The sequence below is a fragment of the Drosophila virilis genome, chromosome X (genome assembly GCF_030788295.1).
Source record: "Drosophila virilis strain 15010-1051.87 chromosome X, Dvir_AGI_RSII-ME, whole genome shotgun sequence".
Classification (NCBI taxonomy): Eukaryota; Metazoa; Arthropoda; class Insecta; order Diptera; family Drosophilidae; genus Drosophila; species Drosophila virilis.
This window is the reverse complement of record NC_091543.1, coordinates 22,848,814-22,873,132: the sequence shown is the minus strand read 5'-3', so window position 1 is coordinate 22,873,132 and position 24,319 is coordinate 22,848,814. Positions and strand designations below refer to the sequence as shown.

The window sequence follows — 24,319 nt, the reverse complement described above, 5'->3', positions numbered from 1 at the left end:
GTATGTACTTGCATTTGCCTAGATAAAAAGATAGATTTTTGTATGTATTTGCCTTAATTACGTATGAACCTAATTTTTAAGCACGCAGCGACTGTACTTTGTTTTAATTCCTACACCCTAGTTGTTTGGGGGAAAAAAGATATGGCGTATTTGAAGAGGAAATTACCCGGCGTCGTCCGGCTCATGTAATGAATCGAAATGAAAGTGGCCTCCAAATTGTTTGTGTAAATAATGTAAAAAAAAACAACAATATTTTAAGGTGATTTTTGCATTTGCATTTGACAAAACAAATCTATGTAGATATAGATGTGAGTTGAACGCATGAATGGATTGCACATCGAATAATAAGTCTCTATTTCTAGCAACGTTGCCAAGTTTCACAATTTAACAAAAATGAACTAGTTCCAAAATGTATATAATAGCTGTGATAACAATAGCATATTGTCGCCATATTCTGTGAATAGTTTAGATGGAATAAGGGATATAATGCAAAAGTTTTTGCTTTTGGCACAAGATACATGCATACATATTGTTAATGATTCACGACGGATTTAACGTATTGTCGCATTTGTTTGCTGTTGTTCCTATTCTTGTTGCTTTTGTTTAGTTCGTTTCGTAAGTCACAAATATCAAGAAACAAAGCGCAATTGTTGCTGTTGTTGTTGTATTTAACACCTGCACAATGCACTGCCAAAAATTACAATAACATTTTTTTTAATTAAACAGAAAAGTGTCAACAGCGTTTAACTTTTGACTTTTGGGTTGCCCGCACAAAAAAAAAAAAAAAAAAAAAACAAAACAAAAGCAAGAAAAGAATAAACAAAACAAAAATTGTATAAAATAATATAAAATAAAACGTAAACGTAAACGAAAAGAAAAAAAAAAAACAGCTAAAGCAGCAGAAAATGGAAATCATTTGGCCCCCGTTCGACACCAACAGCAATAAGAAACCGAAATTCACCCGAAATTCCCCCTTCAGGTGGTAAAGAGGATGTGTGTGTGTGCGAGTGTGTGTGTGTGTGTGCGTATGTGTGCGGCGAGTAAAAGGTTCTGGGCAAAAACCTGTAAAGTGCTTGAACTTTGAAATTTTTTACATGCTGCGCTTATAAATTGGCAATTAATTCAATCCCTTGTCGCCTTTTAGCTGTCGAGTTGTTTTGCAAGTCGCAATTTCGGCCAGATCAGCAAATATTAGTTCGTAATAATATGGGGCTAAACTAAAGGTGATCGGGCATCGAGCCATATTCCAAAAGACGCACTAAAAACTTGGCAACTATATAATACCTTGCATGGCCAAATCGAAGGCAATTTTAAATTGTTTGAGTATCGTTTAAATTACTTGATTTTAAGTGTGATCGATAACTATCGACGACTGTTATCGATAGGCACAAATCGATAACAGTTCTGAAAGGAATGCCCAAACATTTCATTTAACTGGCTAATGCCCCGATCTTGATTTTGTGCGTGATCGATAACTATCGACGACTGTTATCGATAGGCATAAATAGATAACCGCAAACAGCTATGAAAAGAATGCCCAAAATATTTCATTCAATTGGCTAATGCCCCGATCTTGATCCATTTCAGCTTCTACCTCTCTCTCTTCCTCCTTCACTCCCCCTCTCGCTCTCTCTACACCTCCGCAACTTATATGCAAATTGAAGTCATTGTCTTTGTACCTATATAAAATCAGAATACTTCGGTTTACCTTTTGTTGTTGAAAGTGGCAAAAAACGCATCGATTTTTATGCGCCTTAACATTACGTGCTTCTTCTTTTTTTTTGGCTTTTTCTTTTGCCTTTTCTCTTTTTATTTAACAAAGTGTCGTCAAAACCTCCTTACGCATGCAAAATGTGCTGACAGGGCAAATCAACGAATCAAAAAAAAAAAAAATAAAAAAAAAAACACACGTATGTTACAATAACTTTCGAAACTTCCTTTTATTTTTTTGCCTGCTGAATAAACAAATCTCCAATTAAATTATATTATCCATATCCCATTCAAATAAACAAATACTCACATGCATTTTGTCGATAATGCGATATTCTCGCTGACTGTTCTTGCGCCCATTGTGAATTGTTTTTATTTAAAATAATTTTTAAAAAAAGTGAAGAAATTAAAATTAATAAAAGTAGCAGCAAATCGAACGCCTTTTGTTGACGTCTGCATCGAATTTCAGTTGTGCAAAAAATCAAAAGTTTCTAGTCTAGACGCAAAAGCCAGACGGGCTTATAATCTGTAAACTGTAAACTGTGGCTAGAATAAAGACGGTTGATTGTTGGCCATTTCATGATTACAGGGTATTTAAAAAAAGGTTGACATCAGCTTAGTAAGCTTGGCTTTAATTTAGATCGTTGACTGTTCAGCGCTTTATTTTCTTTCTTTCTGGCTTTGTTGTTTTTTGTGGCAACACGTGCTGCCACATTTTGTACACTAACTAATGCTATCTCTTTCTGATCTGTTAATTACAGGGAACTACAGGATGGTACGCTCAGAGATCACAATTTAATGGACGGTTCCAAGATCATTTTAATACCAAATGTAGAAACTGGTTTGCTGGTAAGTGACAGAACGATTAACTGTGTTATACATTTAAACAGATTTATATATATATATATATATATACATATATAGTTGACAAGCATATATATTCCAGTACTTAAACACATATCGTAATGCAGTTCATTGGGGTTCAATGTCAGCGCTGCAAATGTGACACAAGCAATCAGCTCCGATTGATATGGCCGTAAATCGATTGATATTGTACACGAAAGGAGCTAACTGCATTAAAGTATAATTTTATGTTGGCTTCAACATACAAGTTCTCATTAGATTGATCAGGTTTCTTCTGTTCAAGATGTTCTTCCATTTATGAACATAAGTATAAGAATTATTATAAGAATTGCTAAATTAGAAAAAAATCCAGGCGAAACTTTGCGTATTTCAAACCTTACGTGTCTATCGATATTGTGAATGCTGCGAAAGCATTAAAAATTGTATTTAATTTAAGTTACTTCAATTTGCAAATTGAACAATTAGATGCATTAATGTCTTACGATAAATCGATAAGTGGCATCGATATTGCTTATCGATAAATCGATAAATGTGGATTGCATTGATATTGCTGTCGCTTACAACTTTTCAACATTTCAATGAAATAATGTTAATTCAAGCAAGCTGAACATTCAAATTTAAACAGTTATTTACTTTAATCTAACTCTTAGCGACAAATCGATAAATGGCATCGATAAATTGTATCGATAATGCGACAGCAGCAACCACATGAATTAGCTTGTAGCTTATCTACTAAATGACTAAGACGCAATCCCGTCTATCACAGATCCAAATAGCTGTTGCCAAGCGTTGATTTTGCCTCGATTCAGCTAATCTTCATATGCCACGCCCCCAGCTGCCAAGCGAACTTCAGCCTGCGGCTCATACAAATGCAAACTTGACCTTTAGGCTGTCGCTGCTGACTTTGTCTTATGAATTTAAAGCCAAAACCAAAACTTTCTCATTAAGAGGCACACACACGCACACTCCCACACACACACATATATATATATATATATATATATATATATATATTTATATGTATATATACACACACAGTTAAGCGAGAAACCTTTAAAAGGCAGCAGAGAAAAGCGGAAAGTCTGAAATGTTTTCAATGCTAAACTCAAACTTGGTTCGTGTCGATTGGCTGTGAAGAGAGTGTCGAAGGGTGAGGAGCATGAGGGTGAGAAGGAGGCGGGGGATTGATCGGACCAACGATTGATTGCCATGGCCAGGGGCCGTCGCCAATTGAGCAGCAAAACAACAACAACAACAACAACAGCAACAACAGAAGCAGCAGCAGCAAATAAAAAGATTTCGTTTTGGCTTCATTTCGATTTTTGTTCAAAAATTTTGCATAAATTAAATTCGAAAAAAAAAACCGGGGCGGCCTGCATTTTAAGTTTGAGCCAACCAGTTTTTCAGATGCCACAACAAAAAACCAAAAGCAACAACAACAAACATTAAACAGCAAATTGCCAAAAAATTTGTGTGTGTAATAAAATAAATATGTAAATAAATTAAAATTTAATTAATGCCAAATAACTTTGGGAATGACAAAAAAAAAAAAACAGACAGCAAAAATAAGAAGAAGAAAAAAAAAACAGATCTTGATGACATACAGCAACAATCGCAGTCACTGCCAAAAGATCACAGTTAAATATTGTCACTGCGATCTTTCACTGTGACTCAAATTGTAGATCACAAATTTGAGCTGTGACTTTGTTTGCCAAAGCCAGGCATTTATAAATTAAGCTTTGAGCATGAATTATAAAAGTATTAATAAAGCGAAAAAAATGTGTTTTGGAAATTTAATTAAATTAATATTAATAATATTAACATATATATACAAATATTAATATATGTGTATATTAATAATATTTATATTCTTCACATAACAGAAACATTTTTTTTTTATGCTTGCTTTTCACATACTTTTCCAAAGATATTTTCTTTTGCAAAAACCCTTTCAGTTCAATTTTTAATTAATTTTCTTTTTTCTTGAATTAATTTTTTAAAAATCTTATCTCTTTCATATTTCAATACTTTTAATATATTTTCTCAATATTTATTGTTGCATTTTGCAAGATTCTTGATTTCTTTTTTCATTCAAATTTCAGTTAATTTAAAATTTTGTAAACTCGTTGATTTTTTTTTTACCAATTTCTCAGCTAACATTTTGTGGTATTTTACTCTTCTGTCAATTCAATGATTTTCATGCTAATTTAGGCTTTTTTTTCGTCTTTCAAATCTATTTAATCCCAACTCCGGCCACGTTTTTGCACACTTCTCTTATTCATCTTTTGGCTTTGCCATTGGCCCCTTTTTCTTTCTCGTTCTTCGCTCTTGCTCCACTTTGTTGTGCGCACACCGTTTGATTTACCGTTTACCGTTTGAATTATGAGTGCCAACTGGCGTGTGTGTGTGTGTGTGTGTGTGTGTTTCATTGCAACATGTCTTGAGTACCAACTAGTTGCCGCCTCTCAGCCACGCCCCAGATTCCTAATTTGCCATCAGCTGTTGACACAATTTGTATGTCAGATCTCAATCTCGCTCGCCCCTCTCTTCCACTCCGCCCCTCGCCTTCTTGCGTGCCGTTGCAGACCGCTTATCAATATTTGCCCCATATCTTATGATCTGTTGTTTCTTTCATTTTTTTTTTTTTTGTTTTCTGCTGATTTGTCTTGTCTACGTTTCTTTTTATTTTTTGTTGTGTGACATGTCTGTGTTTTTTTTTTCCTCTATTCTTTTTTTGTAACATTTATGCTTTATGTGTCGCGACGTTGCAAGTTTTCTTGTGAAACTGAAATCGGTTCAACGTGAGTTTCAGCCAAACTAACTGTGAGGGACACTTGCCGCGAAAACATTGGACTTATTTCTTATAGAGCTGGGCTCAATTTATGAGAGAATTTCTATTTGAAAATAAATATAAACTACTATAAAAGAAAAAAAAATTGATTTATTAAAAAAAAAAATAAATAGGATACAACTAGATAATTACATAATAAACAAAAAGAAGTAAGAGGTTCTAGTCGGGAGCTTCCGACTAGGGCATACCCGGAACCCTCTTCTTCCAACATCAAATGCATATATATATTCTATTTGCCTAGCTATATGTCAAGCTTGGTGACTCTAGCTCTTATTATTTACCAAAATTGTTAAAAAAAAAATTTAATATCGATATCAATTTTTATCGATTGCTTGAAAACGGAGTAAGTATATCGATTATCGGAAACAAACTCGATCTGCTCAGGCACTAGGAGCACCTACATCTAAAATTTCAAGTCTCTAGCTCTTATAGGTTCTGAGATCCTTGCGTTCATACATACGGTCGGACGGACATGGCTAGATCGACTCTGCTATTGATGCTGATCAAGAATATATATACTTTATGGGGTCGGAGATGCTTTAGGGTATAAAAAGAAAATACATAATAAATTCTTGAAGAAGGAGGAAATGGCATCTGGAATTTTTTGACCCACTCGGGGGAGGCCTTTTTTTTTTTTGCAAATTATTCCACATGTCACGTTTCCCGTTCAAATTTGTTTTGCACATTAATAATTTGTTTACAGATTGTAAATTCGATTGAACTTTTTCTATGGAATATTCATATTGGTGTGGGACGAGCAATGCTGTCCAAGTCAAATGTCAAATGTCGAATCAGGCATGCCGAAGAGAGGGCTTCAATGCGTAGCGAGATTTCCGTTGCCGCCCCCCTTTTGCTGCACAATGTTGGTACATACATACAAACGTGGCATGCCCCGCGCATCTTTCAGTGCACAAGCGCGAAGGCACCCACACACACCCACACACACACACACACACACACACACACACACACATTTATGTTGGTTGTGCATTTATGAATGTGTGTACCAGTATTGAGGTGTGTGTTGTATAGAATTTCGTGCAATTTTCGTGAGGCGAACAAAGAAATATTTTGGCGTGCACGAAAATCAGCAAAAAAAAAAAAAAAAGAAACGCAACAGCAACAACAAATGAACACAATTATAGTGATTGTTTTTTATTTGGCTTAAACGATTTTTGCTTTGGAAATGTGCGGTTATTTGTGTTGTTGCTGCAGCGACGATCGTTAAACAAAAGCTCATTATTGTCAATGGAAACAACAACAACAGCAACAGCAACAATTGTCACAAAATATGTATGTTGCACCTGACCAAATGTACAAACAGCAGCAAATTTAGTGAAACAAATTAGCAAAAGCTGTGCAACAACAAATTAAAGCTCACAAAATGCCAATTAGTGCTCGCCAGAGTTTAGCCAGTGCACTGACAGCCAATTATACCCTGCATCCATTCAAAATGGCCAAAAGAGTATACGGGTTTTGGGCCAGCGAAAAGGAAGCAGCTGTCAGCTGAGTCGAAGTTCAGGAACAGCTCCAGGTCCAGTTCTGGTTTCGATCTCGCCAAAAAGTAGAGCTTAAGGCTTAGAAAACTAAATTATAGATTCTTCCATAATATCGATATGTATCGAATTCATAAACTTGGTTCTTTTTGTATAGTATGTAAGCATAAATAATAATTCACATTTCATCAAGATCGGACTATAAGCACCGAAGCTAATTCGAAAGGTGCGCAACTCCCACGAACCCTTGCATGTTTTACTCTTTGCCACCAAAAATCAGCACTCATTAATTGGCGACTTTTCCTTTGTCTTTCGAAAATCATTTCACATATAAACTTCCAATTTTATGTTTTATATGTATGTTTAAATAGCGAATCAACAATTTTGTGTCCGTTGTGCTAAAAATAGGTTTTTTCTTTTATTTGAAATTTTATTTTGCTAATATTTTGTGTGATTGCCCCCCTCCCCCCTAATGACACAAGCAAAGATATAAATATTTAGACAAGTTCGTGCTGTTCGACTTTCAAATACCCTGTAAGCATTGACAAACGAATTTCAAAACTACAAACTGACAATTTCTGCTAAATTTGACCCGGCGACCTCACGCTTGTAGGTCACACGCTCAAAGCACAATAGAGCATTTAGGTTTTGGCTATTTTCTATACTCAGCCACAAGTCTTATTCAAAATCAGAATAGTTCTGATCTGCAGCTTCTTATCAATGCAATCGTGTGAACCTCTTCGTGGCGCACTTTCTACAGGGTATACGCAATATATTACAAGTCGAGACAATAACACGAAATATATAAAACATATAACAAAAATGCACTTAAAAGCTGTACCGAAAGGAAGAGGGACTGAAGGGGTGGGGGGTCTGCCTGTTACGAGTGCCAATAGCCAATGTTGCAGAAAGGTGAGAACCTGACAGGCATTTGTTTATGAAATATATACGTTTCAATATATATATTTATATAGATTTGTCAGAATGCGATCGTTTTATTAGCTGGGCGTGTATCGAAATGGATATTGCCCAATTGCGATGCCTGCACATTAGTTATATTCGATTCAGATCTGTTTCGTTCAGATTTGATGCGTTCGGTTCGCTTGGTTTTGGGATTTAACTTTGAGTGCGTGGACGTGAAGTGTGTGCTGAGTCATGGCTTGCCATGCCGTTGCTCCTAATTAGCGAATTGCGGCTTCTCCAAAGGGGTAAACACACACACACACACACACACAAAATATGTATAAACGGTAGTCCGAAAATTTGGACAGGTGCCGAATGCTCCTAATTAACCGCTCCCCACCTGCCACTTGGCCCACGAATGCCGATAAAATGTGTGTTAACAAGTGACATGTTGATGGCTCGACTTGATTTATTGACAATGTGACTAATGACACGGGACAAGGTGACCGCTGTGGGTCAGCAGACTCCAGCTTCTGAAAATAATGATTCGATCTGTGGCCCGATCCTTGCCAAGGCAGATGCTGATCAGAAGCGGTTTGGTCTGGTCGAAAGTAAAAGTGCTTGTGCTTCTGTGGTCTTATATAAATATAGATAGAAACCATTTACTCGCCTGCCCCATGCCGCACCATTCCATATACCAATACGTACATATATATATATATATCATATATATATTCGTTTGTCTGCCACAATATTTGCATATTGTTCCAATTTTATCTCGGACCACGTCTCCGAGGCATTCGGCGTGTCACTTTAATGAAATGCGACGTCGACCGAAAAGATGTCCGAAAATGTTTCAGCAGCTATTAAAAGTAATAATATTTTGTTAAGTTTATTAAAAGCGCTGGCACACTGTGGCTGCCGAAATTTGTCATAATGCCGAACAGTGGGCGAGCGAATAATGGACTCTACCCTACAGATTACGTCAGCTTGAGAGGCGTCGTTGCATTAGAAATAAAATGGAATGGAACGCGCAACGATGGAACTCGATGGAACATAAAAGTCTATGCAATGTCCAAGTTGTACATTTTGTGTAGTGAAACAGATGGAATGAAACACGTTTCCCGCATAGGATGTTTATATTGAAAAGAGAAACAAATGGAATGAAACACGTTTCATTCAGTTGCTCTTGTATATGATACAGGCAATATAACAGATATGTATATTTTGAATATTTTGAAATTTTCGAAAGTGAAACTAATGGAATGAAACACCTTTCATTTAATTGCTCTTGTGTATGATATAGGCAATATAACAGATATGTATATTTTGAATATTTGTATTCTTGTATATGATATATGTTAGGTTAACATTTTCGAAAGTGAAACATATGGAATGAAACGCGTTTCATTCAATTGCCCTTGTTTATGATATAGGCAATATAACATATACGTATATGTATTGAATATGTTTTTATATTTAACAGTGAAACGAATGGAATAAAGCACTTTTCTTCTACAGCCTCAAAGTGTAGGCAAACCAGAAAGTCGACCTGACCGATTGTTTGTTCCATCGATTGCTGTCGTCTTCTCTTGCAGGCTGTCGCCAGCGCCTTTGTTTTGTCATCATTTCAATTTCGTTTCGACTTTAATTTGTGTGTGTATATGTGTTCGTTTTGTTTGGCAGCTGAAGCCGCAGTCAAGTGGGTGGGCGTTGTCTTTAGCGTGTCATGCACCATGACCGACTCTGTGGCACACCGGTTCGCCTCTGCCCCAGCTCGGCACGCTTCAAGTGCGAGTAAGGGGGAGAAGTGCCGAGGGAGCTGGCGTTTATTATTTATGTCATTTAAATGATGCGCTGGCATCGCTTGTCAAATGAATTACTTTTGTTTTGGCTTTCGCTGAATTCTCAGCCAGATGCTGCTGTTGCACAGTGCGTATGCGTAATTTGTTGTTTTTTCTTTTTCTCTGTTTGCTCGCATAGATTTATGAAAATGATTTTTTGATTGCAATTCGCATCACAACAGAAGACGACAAAAGCCCCAAAACAACGCAGACAAAGGGCCAAATTTTGATAATAATAATGACAATCATTTTGATGCCGATGATGATGTTCATGATGATGATGTTCATGATGATGATGATGATGATGATGATGAACTGAAGGCAGAAGGAAAGTGTTGACGATAATGCGGATGGGCAGCGCAGACAAAGCAAAATGCAGCATTTAACAACCGTCGACAAAAACCGTGAATCCATAAAATTCCAAAAAGAAAAAATCCAAAGCGACGACGACTACGACGTAGGTGTGGCCAATCGAATTTATGTGTCCTTTGTAATGTTGGCCAAAAAAAACAAAAATATATATAATATTATTATTATATATATAAATCGGATGAAGAAAGCGCAGCTATAGAAAAAGCAGGAATAAGAAAAAATATGTTTAAAAAAAAAAAAATCGAAATATCAATGAGAAACAAAAGATACAAGACAAGAGAACGTAAACAGGTGAATGGCCAGCTGTTACTGGCTAGTTGTTAGTCGTTGGTTTAGTTAATATGCGCAAATGTATATATTAAATATATATATATAAAATGAGTGCCGTTCAGCATGGACCGTCGAATAAGGCTGCAGCCAGGAGTGCAAATAGGTTGTGATAGAAACCAGATTGAACCAGACTTCACTTTGAATCAAAGTCAAAATGGTTTGCTAACCATTTTATTTAGATAGAAGTCGCTTAGGGCTGAGTTCGCCCAAAAAATTTGGAATTGCACTTATCTAAGCATATTTGATAGATACAAGTTTTGGATGGCCCTCAAATGTAGCGTGAAACATTGATATGAAAATATGTAAGGCTTGCAAAATTGTAGCAGAACGGTTAATTATAAATAAATAATTGAATTGTTGCATTTAACTTTCGGAAAAGCCAAGGTCATGAATATGAAGTACATGATTACTAAGCCAAACCTAAGGAAGTTGGTTTGAACTGTAAGCCAAGCCATCTACAAATACCTGGGGCTGTGCAGTCCTGGCTTAAACTCTGGGTACCAAACCCATAGATCATTTCAAAAAGGGAATTTTAAAGGACAGGCAATTGTACTATTCAATACTAAATATCGAATAGTTAGAGATAAAACCTCTTTGTTTGGTAAGACCTAAAGTTAGCATTCTATGGGTAGATTCCGAAAATTTCATAAAAATCGGTGAGCAAATGCAAAAGTTTCGCAAGAAACTAGTTTTACGTATGCGTTCCACCTGTGTGTTTGGTAATTTATGTAGCTTATCAGCGAAATATGTCAAATTGACAGGTTGACGACATGACTAACATGACGACTTGATGACTTTGTCACTTCTCCCTCTGACGGCTGTGTGCATTGCGCAATTCGGTAACCTTATCAATGCCCGCAGCAGCTCCATCATCAGCATCATCAGCATGATGATCAACAAGAAGAACGTCAATGCTTTATTTACTTAAAAGACGAAACCGATGATGATGCTGATGCTAATGATGATGATGATGATGATGATGATGATGGCATGTGCGGCCGCAACGGAAACGCGCCGCTCGTCAATTTCCGTGAATCCGGTTTATCATAGCAACAACGTAAACTTCAACTACTTATAAGAATGGAATGGAATGGAACGGAATGAAATGGCATGGGTTATGGGTGTATAGAGGTTGCCTCATCTAGAGTAAAAGGAAATACTTGCGAGTGTTGATTGTCGTTGTTGGGCAAAAAACACGTTTGTTCTCTATACCCTATGCCCAAGTGGTTAAATACAGGTATATTGTTTATGTTATCGGTGTGTTTGTCTGTTTGGCTGTATAAACGCGTAGATCTGAAGAACTTTAAGAGCTGGATAACGTTTATTGGAAACGTTGCAGATCAAGTTTAATTCGTATTTTCGATAGTTTCCCCGTTTTCACAAAATCGATAAGTATCGATTATAAGCTTCGATTTATTTGAAGACATAACTTCCATACACAGACCCAGAATATTTCATATGTTGGTTATGTGTCTTGAATAAATCCCATTTCAAGAGAAATCCATCGCCTTTATTCGGATTATAAGCATGGAGTTTATTCAATAATCTGTTTCGCGCAGTGCAGGGTATCTGCCGGTCGGATACTCTCTTTTAGAGCACGCTTATTTATTGTTTTGTTTCGCTCGAAAGTTGTAGCATATGAAAGACATTTAATCCATTGATAATATTATACGCTGGGTCGCCCGATTACACATACATATATTTACCGAGATGATATTTTAAAATATTTATTTTATATCTTTTCTGTTGAATCGATTTGCGCTGTGAAAGTCGCTTGCAATTCTCTTTGCATTATGCCATTTACAAATTGCTATTATTAGTTTATTTTAATTGCCTTTGGCATGAGTAATAATTGGCTAAGGAATTTATTGTTGTTGCTGTTGTTGTTGTTGTGGCTCTAATCAAATTGGAAAACATTTACAGCATTTGTGTACCTTGTACCCATTGAAATGGTCTACAAATAGGGTATAAGATACTTGGACAAATGTTTTGTTATAGCCGAAAGCAGATGATTGTGTGCCTGTGGAGTATATATACAAATAAATGAGAAACAGATACAGATACAGATACAGATACAGATACAGATACAGATACAGATACTGATACTGATACAGAAACAGATACGGATACAGATACGGATATGGATACAGATACAGCTACAGCTACAGATACATATACCTTAACATACCTGAAATTTCTGTAAACCTTTTTCGAATCTGATGTTACCGGATACAGGGTATTGTCGTGCCGAGCACATTATACAAAGGCTTTCTTATCTGCTGCTGCTGGTTTAGCCCTTGCAAGGGGTAAGCTCCACAGAGGCAGAGTATCAAAAATGTGGTATTCTCGAATGGCACTACGATTTTCAAAGCAAGTTTTTCTTTTGTCTGGGGAAAAAAAGTTCCCCTGGGCTGGAAATTCCGCTCAAGGGCTTCGCCATTTAAATGCTAAACAGTTATCAAGTATTTAGCTGTGATTTTTGTATTTGGTTGAATGAAGTGAATGCCAAATGCAGCAAATGAATTGTGAAAAATGAAGGAAATAATAGACTTGTTGCGAAACAATGCGAGGTGAAACGATGGGAATGGCACACTTGGGCAGCTGCTACAAGTCAGACACAAATGATACAAAATGGAATGGAATGCGGAATAGTGGAATTGGCATCGAACAATAGTTTAAGGTTGTCCAGTTCAATTTTTTGAAATGGAAATGAAACAATGAAATGGAACACTAGAAAAATACTCATTTTGCCACAAAAGCCATTTGAAAGGTGTGAAACGAGGTGGAATGAAGCGCGGCATGTTGAAACTTCAATGATGCAACAATAATTTTTGTTTGCTTTAAAGAAACAATTGAACTGGAACATTTGCAAATTGTTGTCAATAGATGTTTGCAAATTGGACTGAAAGCTAGTTGCCTCCAAATCCCATCCCCACAATGCTAATTGTGGCAAGCGCCGTGTGTGTGTATGTGTGCGTATATGTATATATATATATATGCGTGAGTGTGTGTTGCAACGATGCACAAGCTAATTTTTGTTATTAGACCCATTGCGAGCCACGCCAATTGGCAAGCCAATAAAACCGGTTACGTAGCTGCTCGCCACAGTTGCCGGCTGTTGCAGTGGCTTTTAAACTGTGTTTGAGCAAGTGCAAAGCTGCGTTGACGGCGACGGCGACGGCGACAGCGACGTCAGCGCCGCTGCTTAGATAACGGAGGCAAACAAGCAGTCGCGATCGATGGCGCCAGCTGTCGTCTCCTTTGTTGTGCTTGCCATTTTTTATTTACTTATTTTTGTTTTTATTTGATTTTTCTATTTCTATCTTTTTGTTGTTACGCTTTTATGCACTATAAATTCCAGCGAAGTGGGTGACGCCCCGGACCAAAGGGACGCTCAAAGAGTGGGCCAGGTAGTTGTTCTTATCAGTACTTGGCCAGTCTCGCATATGTGAGGATCGCGGCTACCCACTAGAGTGCGGGCAATGGGGCTGCGCGGCGTGGTTTGTGGTTCGTGGTTCGGGGTTCGGTGGGGGGAGCTTAACACAGTTTTTGAAAGCAAGTCAATAAAAATATTTTCATGGTCAGCAAACACACGCGCGCACACACACTCACACACACACACACACACACACTGATAAAGAGAAACTAAAAAATTTATGTGTGCATACATACATATATTTTGCTTTGTCCCCAAAATGAACACACACATGCACACACACATTCACGCGAATCACTTTGTTAGTGGCTTTGTGTCAAGTGCCAGTGGCGCCGCCTTTGTATAGTTGCGCACCACTCGAAGTGCGCTCCACCACCTCAGATCGCGCTCGCATTGAGCACGTGCAAAGTCCAATGCCTTGCAAACTGTGCGGCAAACAGTGCAGATGCAATCAGGGCAACAAATAGCACTATTCAAATCGAAAATAATGCCAAATGTGAACAGAATTAACTGAAAAAAATTGAAGATTAAAAAGAGACTTTTGCGATTTCTTTTTTGCTTTCGGCTTTATTCTTGCCAATATCATTAACGCTTGCATATTCAAACTATTTCTGCTCATCGGCATATTTACCGTATCTTATCTATGATAATCCACGCTATGGTCTAAACAACTGTTTATCACGTTCACCTGTTTAACTATCGAATGTGAATCACAAATGTGTAGAATGTACAATGCATTTGTATAGGATAGTATGCAATGTTGGTTTTATAATTTATTTCTGATTTGTATATTTTAGAAAATTTAACAATTTCACTATTAGATTCAAGTTGTACATGATTATCTTGTGGATATCAAGTTGCAGACTCTGTTAAATGGCCTATTGAATATGTATCTTTATCTTTATCTTTAACTATATATGTGTATATTAAACAAGATAATTTTTTAAAAAGATTAATAAGATATTGTTGGGCCAATCAGACGGTAGAAAAGGGCATTACATCTTCGATGTGCCGTGCTTTCTAGTTAGATTTTGATTTGAACTTAATTCTTTTCAAATCTCATTTCTCACTATCTTTTACTCTCTCTCTCTCACACACACACACACACACAGACAGACAGATTCACTCAATAGCAATGTGTATAGCCCTAGAGCAAAAGAGTAAATGAGAAAGAGAGAGAGAGAGGGAGAGAGAGAGATCGGTATTTGCTTCGTTTTTGGCTAGTTTAACGATTAATTGCATGCGATGAGAATCCCAGTTGTTGTAGCTGTTATTTTCTCTTGTTCTTTGTGCTATTCTAGCTAATTGTTGTTGCTGTTGTTGTTTTATGCGCGTAACGGGCTTAGTGGGACGCGCAGCGGCATTTGGTGTCGGCTTTTCCGTTGTAAACCGGTTGTGCGAGAGCGAGACGGCAAGAGTGAGAGAGCGAGTGTGAGCGCTAGTCAGAGACACACAAAAACGGTTATAATTATTGTGAATGGATGGTTGATGGGATGATGCGGAGGGGGCGCTGCTGTGCTGAGGCAGATGAGCAAGGCGCTAGCTGAATAGGTTTTGGCTTGTGTTGCCATTTGAAGCGCAAAACACGCACACACACACACACACACACACACTGAGCTAAAGCTAATGCCGTAAGCCAAAAGCTTTTAAAAAGCCAAAACAATTGGCACAAAGCTAATAAATTACAGAATTGGCCGCCTTTGTTTTTGCTGCTGCTGCTGTTGTTGTTGTTGCTGCTGCGCTTAAATTTGTAAATTTTCGATTTCGACGAATGACGACGACGCGTCGCAAAGCTGCTGCATGACGTAAGTTGCGTGCGCCGCTGGCGACAAATCGCGACAGCGACATCAGTTGACCTTGGTACACTTAACAGCAACAGCAACAACAGCAACAACAACAGCAACAACAGCAACAGCAACAACAGCAACAGCAACAAAGCCAATAGGCCTCGAAGACGTCGTACGAAATTTATAAAAATGCACTAATGCTCGATTGTTGCCAAGCAGAAACTTTGAAATCAGTTACATAACTAGTGAATGGCCCCTCCCGACCCCTGGCGCTTGCACTGCCCTTGGCCATGTGCGAAGGGAAAGTAGCAGCTGCCAAAGCCAGCTCCCCTCTGCGGCCAACCCTTCGTCTTGCACAAAAGCTTCGAAAAGTTTTGAAATAATATTAGGTCACTGTGTCACCAGGCAATTAAAATTAAACACACACAAATACACACGGACGTTCGCTTGCATTTGTGAGCGCGTCTGTGTGCGTCACTGTGCAGGGAAAGGGGCTGGGGCGGGGGCCACAGAGTGGCATACTGAAGGGGCTGGATCAGTCGATCTTTTTTTGTATGTCCGTTTGCAATGAAAATGATTAATTAACCCAGACCTTTAAAATACAAATCGAGCTTAAAAGTTGTCAACATCGCATTTGTTGTTGTTGTTGTTGTTGTTGTTGTTGTTGTTGTCTTGTCGCAGTTGATTTTCTGTTTTGTTTTTGTTTTCCTTCTTTCTTTGTCGGTATGTTAAGTGTATATGCAAAAACATGCATATTATATGTATCAGCATATGAACATAAATAAACGATTACAAATTCTTGATAAAAAAAAAAAAACTACTTAGGGAGGCCCATATAAGCTGCATTTGGGAGCAAGTAGTTTACTCCAACTAAGAAGAAGAACAAGAGAGACCTGAAAAAAGAAAATGCAAGGCAAGTGAAAGGGAAAGGGACAAAGTAAGTCCAGGATAAGCAAGTGCGCGGTAGAGCTAGAGAAATACTTTAGAGCTAACGATAGACTCACTGAGAGATATTTTTTCAAAAGAGACGCTGAGAGAGCATCAATTGAGAGAATTGTGTAGAAAAGGTTGCGATTTTGAAAATGTGAATCCCTTGATAATAATATGATTTTGTATTATAAGTATTATAAAGTCTTAGGTTAACTGTGATCTGATAGGCCAATGTTATGGCATTTCATGTCATCTGAATGCATTTGCATTGCCTTTGCTTCGTTCTCGCAATACGCTCCCTGCACTCTGTCAGTCAGAAGTATTACACATCTCCGATCAAGATAGCTAAGGTATGTGATGCTATTTCTACATACTTGCTGCTTATGTTGTTGCCGCTGGCTTTATCACAACACAAAGGCGACGCATTGAATCACGTACGACAACAAATTGCCTGTGGATAGTTGATGGAATCGGGAAAAAAACAAGTAAGAGTGTTCTAGTCGGAAGTGGTCGATTAGGCGCTGCTCTCTAACCAGCGTCAAGATGCCGCAACAAACCCTGAATCTATAGGTTCTGTGTGATTGGGTTATTATAGTACCTTGTCATCGTGTCTTGGCTCGTAGAGATCTTTAGCTGTGAGCCAATTTATAACAGACTACAAATCAATGAAACGTTTCTGTTAAGTAACAGACCGGCTATTGTGTTAATGCTGTTAATTGAGTTTACATGATAATGTTAGTTAACATAATAGTCACACCTACATATACTAAATCTTGGCACTTCTCTTGCTCCGTTACAGGCACAGCGTCCGGAGAATACGGTGATGCAGGCGCTGGAATCGCTTAACGACTCGCAGGTTAATGACTTCCTCAGCGGCAAGACACCACTTAATCTGAGCATGCGACTGGGCGATCACATGATGCTCATTCAGCTGCAGTTGAGCACCGTCAATCCCGCAGGCGGCACTGCTGCCGGTGCGACGGCTGCCCTGCCAGCGCCAGCGGCGAGCGGCAACAACAGCTTAGCCGCCGGTTGCAGCAGCGGCAGCAGCGGCAGCAGCAGCAACAGCAGCAGCAGCAGCTCTTCCACTGCGGCTTCAAGCACAGCCATGGCCTGCAGTTATGCAGGTGGCAGCGGCTCCCATTCGTCGCATACGCGCACGCGCTCCTCCAGCCAGCGGCTGGCAAGCGGACGCATCGGCAACGGCCATGTGCACAGTCACCAGCACCCGAGTCTGCAGCACAGCCACAGCCATCATCACCATCACCATCATCACCACCACAACGCCTCGGCGGTGGCCGCGGGCAGCGCTGGCGGCATGGCATCCACCACACGCAAACTGGACATGGAGCGTTCCAGCGGCAATGGCAGTGGCAGCAGCGGAGGCGGAGGCGGCGGCAGCCGCATGCTGACCGCAGCAGGCGGTAGTTCGGGTCATGGCCAGGCACACCACGCCATCAAGAGCTCCGATCTCAGCTCGTTCCTAAGCAAGCGTGACTACGAGAGTCTACAGAATATTGTGAAGAGCATTGCGCTGACGCAAGCGCCAAGGGCAGCAGCAGCAGCGGCCGCTGCTGCCGCAGCAGCTTCCCAGGCGGCGGCAATACAAGCCGGCGGCTCAGCGACTGTGGCATCAACGTCAGCGACGCCGACCGCGACGGCGCAGTCAAAGCCACTGTTGGAGCAGTCGCCCATCAAGTCGCTTTCCAATCTTGTCTCGAGCCCTATCAAAACGACGGCCATTAAGAATATACACATTGCCCATGGCCCGGGCGTCAGCTCCAGCTCCAGCTCCAGCTCCAGCTCCAGCTCCAATACCAACATCAATGGCGTTGCCAGCTCCAGTTCCTCCACTCAACCGTCAGCAGCTGGTGCTGCTAGCTGCACCAGCGGTGGCTGTCAGCAGGATCCGATAGCCGCCAAGCTCACCTCGTGCTTGTGCACGCGTCTATCCACACCAGCACCAGCAGCACCGGCTGCAGCAGCAGCTGCTCCGACAACTGTGCAACCCAGTCCGAACAGCAGCAACATTGGAGCTGTGGCACGTGCATCTGCTGGTGCCGGCTGCGTGGTAGACAGCTCATTGCACAAGACTGTCAACAATCCCATTACCGTAACACGCTCCAAGCATCGGCATCATCATCATCACCACCATCACCATCATCATTATCATCATGCCGCAGCTGCTGCTGCTGCTGCTGCAGCAGCGCTTAAGCCTCAAGAGGCAGCCACCGCGAAGAGTGGAACAGCAGCAGCAGCAGCAGCAGGTGTCACCACAGCTAGTAGCACGGAACTGGATGATGCCGCTCTGGGCGTGTCGGATACCCGCACGCTGGCCGAGGCATCGCGCAACCTCACCCAGACATTGCGCAAGCTCTCCAAAGAGGTGTTCACCAACAAGATTGATTTGTCTGGCGGCGGCAGCGTTGGCGTCGGCGCCGGCATTGGCGGCGGGGAGGAGACACCGCGCAAAACTGGCTCTGGCGCTGTCATTGAGTCAATGAAGAATCACGGCAAGGGCATCTACTCGGGCACCTTCTCGGGCACACTGAATCCGGCGCTGCAGGATCGCTTCGGACGGCCCAAGCGCGACATTTCCACTGTCATTCACATACTCAACGATCTGCTAAGTGCCACGCCCCAATACAGTCGTGGCGCACGCATCAGCTTCGAGGCACCCACCAGCGGCAGCATCAGCAACGGCGCCTCCACCACCTCCAGCTCCACAAGCGCTTCCAACAGCACCGGCAGCAATGCCGCCAATGGCATTGCAGCCATCACAGCCGCAGCCCCAGCAGCAGCAGCTGGTGCACTGCATCATGGTGTGCGCAGCAAGCTGGTGAGTCGACAATGTGCACTTGCCTCACTCGAATATTGGATTAATCCAGCAAACAAAAAACTGCAGCTGGCAGGTGCTCCATTAGGGCCCAAATAAATTGGTCGGTAGTTCAGTTCAGGTTGAGGTTCAGTAGGCTTGCATCAATACCTAGGATCATGAATCTCAGTCTTATCTCTACCCCAAAGTTGTGATTGGGGGCGCAGGGGATGGATTCCTCTGCTCATTCAGCAACTAACTTGAAGTCAGTGTTGAGTAGCGCTAAAACTAAAACTAAATCAGAAATGAAAAAGAAAAATACAGTTAATCTGTGAAGCTTTTGCCTTAGTTGAAGCGTTCTTATGCTTAGCTTATCCAAAAAGTGTTGCATACCGCTGGAAGAAAAGTTTTGTTAATATGTAGTTTGGGAGGGAATGCGAATTATTTACATATGTTTTTTTTTTGTTATGCACTGAATAGTGGGCAGAATCATTGCAAAGCCCGTGTTGGGTAATATTTATATATATATTTGATTTTAGTATTTTGCACTGCTGTGAGCAGTGAATGAGGCAGTGTTGGGTAATGCCGAGATATGGAACAAGAACTATGGGTCTTTTAATACAGATTGATTTACCACCATTTTAGCGCAGTTATTTCAATTATTATCAATTGTTCAAAATATTCAAAGCCAGATTAATCCATGAATGCGAGTATCAATGCTCTCTTGTCACGTTTTCACTGTCCGGAAATGAATTAAGATATTAACTCGATCTGTTTCAGTACTCGACGAAGCATCACAACTGCGCCAAGTGCAACAGCCGTGCGCAACAGCAGCAGCAACAGGCAGCAGCAGCAGCGGCGGCTTTGGCTGCTGGCAGCTGCGCCTATGGCGAATGCAATGGCCACTATTTGGCCAAGGGAGGATCCTCTGTCGCAGCTGTTTGCGGCACCAAGTCAACCCCACTCGGCTGCTGCACAGATGTTGCAGCCAGCAGCAGCAACAGCGGCAACAGCGGCAGCAGCAGCGCGAATGCCACCACGGCAACTGGCAGCTCGAGCGCCTGCATGTGCCGCTATCGCACGGTCGGCGGCAGTGAGGATAACGGCCAGAGGGAACGGGAACATATGTGCCAGAAGTGCGTCGTGGAGCTGGCCAATCTGAAGACCAAGTCCAAGCTAGACCAGCTGCGGCTGGTCATGCAGCAGCGCAAGCAAAAGCGCGAGGCGCGCAAATTAAAGAGCTCGCCCTACGATGCCAGCTCGGGCATGGCGCCAGTGTCCAGCGTTGAGGCGGTGCCACAGTACAGCGCTGTAAGCACACTGGTAACAACGCCGCCGCAGGTGGCCAAGACAAAGCACAGCAGCAACAGCAGCACAACAGCAACAACAGCAACAACAACAACAACAACAGCAGCAGCAACTGCTGCAGCTGCAGCAACAAACACAGCACCGCCCAGCGAGGTCTCACCAAACCACATAGTCGAGGAGGTGGATACGGCCGCCTAAGTGCAACTGCAACTGTTCACCCTTTGTAGCATTTACTAGTTAATGTTGCAGTTGGACAAACAACCACAACAACAACAACAACAATTAGTTTTATAGTTTTATTAATATTATTATTATTATAATTTTTTTGGCTTTATAATTTGTTTAAAAATGCGGCAGCGCCACGTAAACTTCCTGCAACTACCACACTGGCTGGTGCAACTGTTTTACTTAAACAGCCGCTTACCACAAATCCACACACCCATTGCCCCCTCCCTATCCAACCCGATCCACTCGTTCCTCGTAACTCGCAATTGTTTGAAACAACAGAGATAGAGAGTGAGAGAGTAAGAGAGAGAGAGAAAGTCGTTGAGCTGTTAAATTAATTTTAAGATACTTAACATCAACATTATGATCATTAACAAAATCATTGTTAACATAATTAACTATTAATCGGCCCGCAAATCTCAAATCCCTATTCCCTCCCTCCCCCACCCCTCTCCGACCACCTACTCATCCGGCTTTCCAGCTGTCTGGCTGGTAAACCCTTAAATAAACTTAATTTAGTAAAAATTGTCAAATGTAAAATTAAGCCTAAAGATGTAAACAGCAGCAGCAGAAAAAACACGAAAAGAAAAAAAAAATGATGTTGAATGGTAAATTTGATGTAAAAGCCAAAGCGGCGGCAACTTTGGTAGCGTTAGAAACTAGAAGAAAATGTAGAATTTAATTTTAGGCACTGAGACACGCGACACACACACACACAGTAAAACCGAAGCCCAATACACACACACACACACACACACACACACACACACTCGCAAATCGCGTTGCAGATGCGACTTTAGCAGCTTTATGTTATGTTAACTTTTTGAGCAGCGCTCGCGTTGCCTTTTTACAGTTGCCTTTTAACGGGCGCTGTTAACCCTAATTTGCCTTAATAGAAAATCGTCTTTTTGTTTGTGTTTACATTGCGCAACGTTTTGTCATTATTATTATTATTATTATTATTATAACTATAATTATAATTATAATTGTCATCACCAACATTGTGTTTCTTTATTAATATTATTATTATAATTAACATTATATATAATTTTTTATCAAGCTGAAATTAGGCTGAAAAAGGAAATACGAAGATTTCAAGATAACATTGAAAAACTTTCAAGTCTTCACACTATTAAATTAATTTTAAGATTACCAATTTAATTACCGAATTAAGTTTTTTTTTCCAATTTATTTAGTTAAGTGTAAAATGCAACAGCTAAATTAAAACAAAAATCATTATAATATTTCATTCAACACACAAACATATAAAAAATATATATATTTACTACTACAACTATATAATTGTAATAACAACAACGATAACGAAAACGAAAAGAGAACGTTATGCGATTAGTTAGTAGCAAACGTTTATTATTTCTAAACCCTTGCAGAGCGTCAAAATATCCTCAAACTGAGGATCACTTTGTCAAACCCATTAATAATACATATAGTAAGATTCCTGCTAATTCGATGGAGCTGTCTCCTACTGTCTGTATGTTATAATGTTAAGTAGTCTCTCTCTTTCACGTAATGCTGCAGGCGGTAGATGTGTCAAATAACCCCCACAAAAAGGATCTTGCGAAAATTGAGTGCACTAAAAATATATTTTGAAATTTGCATCTGCAAGGGCGTTGAATTTTCGGCACTTCGAAAATAACTATTGTTTCTTCTTCGTTTGCGTTCATTTTACTGTCTTAATAACCTTTATAAAAAAAAAAAAAAAAACAAAAAGAATATAATTGCAATTATCATTATTTTATTTCAATAAATGCTTAGTTAATGGTTTAGTTCAATAAGCTGACTTTTATTTATCGTTGATTTTGATTTCTTTTCCTTTGAACTCATGTTAACGCCATGTTAACGCGACGTTAACTCGCTGTCGCGTGTTCGTTGCAACTGACATCATGTGCAATATAATATGGAAAACCTATAAGAACCAAAAATACAAAATACCAGCAATTTTAATGTAATGTATTCATTTGACTTTGTTAGTAATTATGTGCCAATTGCAAATACTTACTTGCATATATGGAACTTTATACAAATAAGAATTGTAATATACTACCCACACACGCATACACACTTGGAAGGCGACATAATGCGCAAAATCGACCAAATCATATACTTTGACTTTAGCTAAAGATGAAACCGATTATACGATACACAACATAACGAGACGCATCTTTCTTAATGATATATGTATATTGTACTGTCCTAGTTATTAATCTATTACTTCAAATCATGTGCAATTCATATGTTTTATAATGTTTATGCAGTAGCGCGTCCTTATGTATTTGTTTATATATATATATATTTTTTTTTTTTTGGTTTTATCGGTCTCTACATAAGCTTATGTTAAATTTACAGCTAAGTTGTATGTACATGATAACGTTTGAGGTTAAGGATAAATGTAATCGATAACAAAAATTTTGAAGGCTTAGAGTGCGGCAGGCAGGCGATTAATGATAAACGATAAACGATTAACGATAATTGGATATGTTTATGTGAGTACTTAGCTTGGTTAGCTTTTAAGCATAGATTGTGGGACATGAATAGGGCTTGATTAATGAAGTATGGCTAAAGTGAGGGGCTAGGTAATTGGAACTACTAGAATTGGAACTGGTTGGCTTTTCGTTTATTGGATATGTTCGTTTCATGAGGCAGCAAGGACTCGGTTGGATAATTTCAGCATATCTGCGTGAATTTCTAACAAAGTACAAAAAAAAAAACACAAAACAAAACTAAACACGATGAAATTAATTATATACTATATAGTTCAAATATTTACACAACAAAAACACAATTTCTCAATTTGTATCCCAAAAACATATGCGCAACATTTGCTGAAAACAAATTTAAATTTAAAACGAAACTAAACTAAATTAAATTTTTCGCATTTATTTTTAATAGTTGAAATTTATTAAAGCCCTAAAAAAAAACAAAACAAAAAAAAATCAAAAGAATATTTTTTGAATTGAGATTTTGAGTATTTTTGTTGAAATCGAGATATAAGTTAAGTCGAAACATTTCATTGGTCAAACTTAAAGTACACAAAATTTAACAAATTTGACAAACTAATTTATTAGCAAAATTATAAGTAGCCCTTGAACAAGCGACTTGGCCAAGCTAACAAAAAACAAAAAAAAAAAAAAAACAAAACTAAAAGATGAAAGAAGAAAAGAACACAACAAATTAATTAACGAAAACTAACTAACAAATTTTTTTCAGCGTACCCACAACATTTGCAATTGTATAAATGGAAATTACAAGTGTTTATCATTGAAATTGTATTAGTTTTAAGAGGGTTCCCCCAGCCCAATATGCGGGGAACTTAGAAAAATTTTATGATGCAAACTTGATACACACATACATATATATATATATATGAAATGCATGCATACATACATACAAACATACATATACAAACATATATAAATATATATAACAA

At 39.4% G+C, this 24,319-nt stretch overlaps 1 protein-coding gene across 1 annotated transcript in view; it reads left to right on the top strand.

Moving 5' to 3' along the window:
• stx (ubiquitin-like domain-containing protein stuxnet) overlaps positions 1-24,036 on the top strand; it is a 40,251-nt gene extending 16,215 nt beyond the window's left edge. The window contains exons 2-4 of the mRNA XM_002055365.4: positions 2,472-2,559; positions 17,323-19,362; positions 20,119-24,036. Coding sequence (XP_002055401.3) covers positions 2,472-2,559; positions 17,323-19,362; positions 20,119-20,844 — 2,854 coding nt within the window. The 3' untranslated portion in view covers positions 20,845-24,036. The remainder of the gene's footprint in view (positions 1-2,471; positions 2,560-17,322; positions 19,363-20,118) is intronic.
• The last annotated feature ends 283 nt before the right edge of the window (positions 24,037-24,319 follow it).